Genomic DNA, 3867 nt, shown 5'->3' on the forward strand with positions numbered 1-3867 from the left:
AGCCTTGTTATATTATGGGAGTGTCCAGATTACGTGCTTAGAAAATCTTCTGAATCAGTTGCTGACACTGCTACGCCTGTGTCCACACAGTTATGTAATACCCATACAGCTTGTCTGTGCTGCAGCTCAGCAGTGTCAATCAAAGAAAATTCAAACTTCACTGACGTCAAAAATTTGAACTCTTCATCTTCATTGCCATCCATGCGTAGTCAGGTTTGTACTGAGCAGTGCTGGTGCTATCCTTCCTTCCCTCCCTCCTTCGTCTCCTTCTCCTCATCTTCCTCTCAGTAGGAGGGGTCAGTGGCGGTCATAGGCGGAGGCTGTCGCAGTGGCAGCAGGGCCCGCCCCCCGTGATGTTGCACTGTAGTAGTACGGTGACCCTGGGAAGAAACACAGCAGCTAATGCTTCATTTGGTTCTCTCAAGTGAGACGAAAGAATGAAATGAAAATGAAAGAGAATGGAAATGAATTTTGTTAAAAGATTAGTCCAGTTTAATTACAACTTAGGCCTTATTTCTGAAGTTCTGGCCTCATTTCCATTGTTTGTTATGAGCAAATGATCTAAGCTAATTCAATTTCTGGCCAAAGCTGATATGACCAACGTGTTGCCCCCAAATCCAGTAGATGCAGAGGAACATTTGCATCCATTTAGAGTCCTGTTTCTACCAATGTGACGAATTTAAGTCTAGCTCTGTTTAGGTCTCCTCCTGAGGGAAATATCTGGCTCTCTAGCTGCTAAACACTCAGCTATATTCACCAGCTATTTGCTAACACTAGCCTACCTACTTTCTGTCGGTCTGCTACATCTGGAGACGAGATGATGAGACAACAGTAAAGTGTAGGGCCTTAAAAGGAATATAAATAGTTAAGAGATGCTAATATGCTCCATCGATCTGAGGGTAACATCAGAGCCAGGTGGTAATTCTCTCTGTTGATATTGTTTTTCTGTTTTTCTGCCTTTTTGCCTGCACACCTGATATGTTGGGATGTGCATACACTACCTTGAAGCAGTTCCTGCCCATGTTTCTTTCCTCATTTGACTCCTGTAACAATTTCATCAAGTTCACAGATCTGAGCAATTAACTTGGCCAGTGCACTTTTTTTTTTATTACCGATAGGCATGATAGTTAAAATGAGAAAAATAAGACCCGAGTTGTAATAAATCTGAATTATCCTTTAACGACCCGAACTTGCTGAAATACAGTGTAAATGTGGAATGAGCAGCTTTAATTTTCTGTTCAGATTATATTTTACTTTGACTGTGAGTAGTGAAAGGCAGGGATGAGATGACATGAGCTGATGAAGCTAATGACAGAAAAAATTAGTGTCCTTGTCATGTACAACCAATAAAATGAACTCAGTCTACTTTCTGACACTCTTCTTTTCTCCCACCTTCACCCTCTCAACCTCTCTCTCTCTCTCTCTCTCTCTCTCTCTCTCTCTCTCTCTCTCTCTCTCTCTCTCTCTCTCTCTCTCACACACACACACACACACACACACACACACACACACACACACACACACACACACACACACACACACACACACACACCATCTAAGTGACAGTCTAAGCTGACACACTGAGTACAGCTCTACTACCGCTGATCCCTTGAGTCTATTCTCTCTTCAGGGAAAAGGTCAATTCAATACTGTAACCCCAAAGACACAAAGTAACCCACACCCACACACCTTAATCCACACACACACCTGTCTCTGTCACTTCCATCAATCAGGCCAGCTGTGTGTTGACAGGTTATGTCTGTCCACAGTCCAGGTAATCTCAGGAGGCTCTTTGGGGAAGTGAGGCATTAAGCCAGTTTGACAAACTATTTAGTTTCAGTCAAGACTTCAAACGCCCTCTCCCCCCTTTCGCCTCTTCTTTTTTAAACTCCCCTTTCTTTCATTTGTCACCTCTACTCTCATCTTTCCTTCGCCACCTTTCCTCTGCATCACAGCCTCTCTGTCCCCTGCCATCAATCTTAAACCTTCCTCCTAACGTGCATCTTGTCCTCATATTACGTGGCCGCTCATCCGTTATCATACTGAAGTTCCTTTACGGTCTCCTTCGTCTTCCCCACCATCATTTTTCCTCATTGCACCTCCTTCTGTACACACACCTGAGTCATCACACATACTCCTTACTCTTTCTTGCTTGCTTTCTCCACCTACCTTGCATCTGTCCTGCCTGGCTGGTGAAGAGACTGGAGGAGCAGCCGATTTCCGTCCCCAGGAGAGACCCATAATCCTGCTGAAACACTGGGGACAGAGGGGTGGAGGGAAGGAAGGAGATGAGAGGTGAGGCGAGGAAAGGAAGGGGGCACACGGCAGGTCAGCTCGGCTCTGGCCCTTCTCACCTATTGACCTTTACACCATCACCCCCTGACCATTTCACCTTTAATCGTGACCCCTAAAATGGCTCCCTAGACAGCGACTTTGACACTGACTGTTTTCCTCTTAAACACTGATGCAGATTTTGTGGAGACAGTGATTGGGATGTATTTCAGAATCACATCAATCATGGATTTTAGCAGGTAAAACTGAACTTCATTTTCAAGTGATAGTAATTGATGGATTTTGCATTAGTGGTACTGATGCACTAAACGAGACTGTGAAAGATGCACTAGCTTCTAGCTAGTGGTAAAGTGATCAATATGGGTATTTCATATATGTCATTTTATATCAGGGTATTGATACATACAGTGATATAACACATTTTCTGGAAAATTGGTTGAGAAATTATGAATATACTTTTTGTTTTCGGCAAACCCAGTAGATAAAATACCTGACATAACAAGGTACTCTGTCACATTGATGCACAAACCATATAAAAATCCAATACCTTATAAAGCAGTCCTGCTCACTGATTCGCAGCATTATCCGCAATGGCCTCATATCCCCAGTGATATTAAAGGGATGAGTAGTGCAGTATAATTGACATGGCAAAATCTCTGATATGCATATATATATATGTATATATACACTGCCATATCTCCCAGCCCTAGTGCTAAAGTAGAAGTAACATTTTGCGACATGAAAGAAAAAGTTGAAATCGTTGAACAGAAGACATCATTTTCTGTATTTCTGGTGCTCGATTCTGCCGTCACACGTCTCTCCAGGTCGTCTGAGAACATGTTTTTAAGACTGTTGTCATGCCTTATTGCTTTAAAGGTGAATATTTTCATATAAACTAATATTGCCTGCTCATTGTAGTCCAGTGACACTCTGGTTCCATCCTAAATGTTAATGTGAGGGTGGCTGCATCAAAAATGAAAAACAAAAAAAGACAACTTCCTCCACAATAACTGCAAAACATGAAATCCTGCAAATCCCAAAATGCAACACTGATGATTTATGCAGATAAATGTCCATTAATCTGCCCCCCCGTCCCCCTTCCCTCTCTGTCTTCCATTTTCTTCAAATCCATTCACACCCTAAATTGCCAGTCTTTTAAAAGTCATTAGTATGTCTGTGATGTATTGTACTGTATTGTACAATACAGAAAGAAATGTAATATAATGAAAAAATGAACAGTGGAGCATGTAAGATACAGCATATTACAAGAGAGTATTAGAGAGGCTGGAACTGGGATGTGAGGTAGAGTGAAATGAAATTCATTGATACAATTATTGATCTAGTTCTGGTCAGCAGGACAGAGACCTACCTAATAAGCTGGGGTTGGGAAATCTCCACGATTCATTGTATGTGGAATACTGGGGATGGGAATATGGACTTCCAGAAAAATCTCCCCCTGAAAGGAAACACAAAACAAGAAGCAGAGCATGATTAGAAACAGAAGAGGATGGAGGGGATGATCCTTTCTGCTTCCTGAACAGTTCATTAGAAATTGGGTGTTTTACTGAGTCCTTA

The 3867-nt window shown here is 42.2% G+C and overlaps 1 protein-coding gene across 2 annotated transcripts in view; it reads right to left on the minus strand.

Annotated features, from left to right (window-relative positions):
• Nucleotides 1–256: 256 nt before the first annotated feature.
• The window catches only part of pax5 (paired box 5), a 49316-nt gene continuing 45705 nt past the window's right edge, over nucleotides 257–3867 (minus strand). For both annotated transcript variants that reach the window (XM_070978841.1, XM_070978833.1), the window contains exons 9-11: nucleotides 3662–3748; nucleotides 2170–2256; nucleotides 257–380 (exon numbers count right to left, since the gene is read on the minus strand). In XM_070978841.1, the coding sequence (XP_070834942.1) occupies nucleotides 298–380; nucleotides 2170–2256; nucleotides 3662–3748 (257 nt within the window). In that variant the 3' untranslated portion in view covers nucleotides 257–297. The remainder of the gene's footprint in view (nucleotides 381–2169; nucleotides 2257–3661; nucleotides 3749–3867) is intronic.

This window comes from Chaetodon trifascialis, chromosome 2 (genome assembly GCF_039877785.1).
Source record: "Chaetodon trifascialis isolate fChaTrf1 chromosome 2, fChaTrf1.hap1, whole genome shotgun sequence".
Taxonomy (NCBI): Eukaryota; Metazoa; Chordata; class Actinopteri; order Chaetodontiformes; family Chaetodontidae; genus Chaetodon; species Chaetodon trifascialis.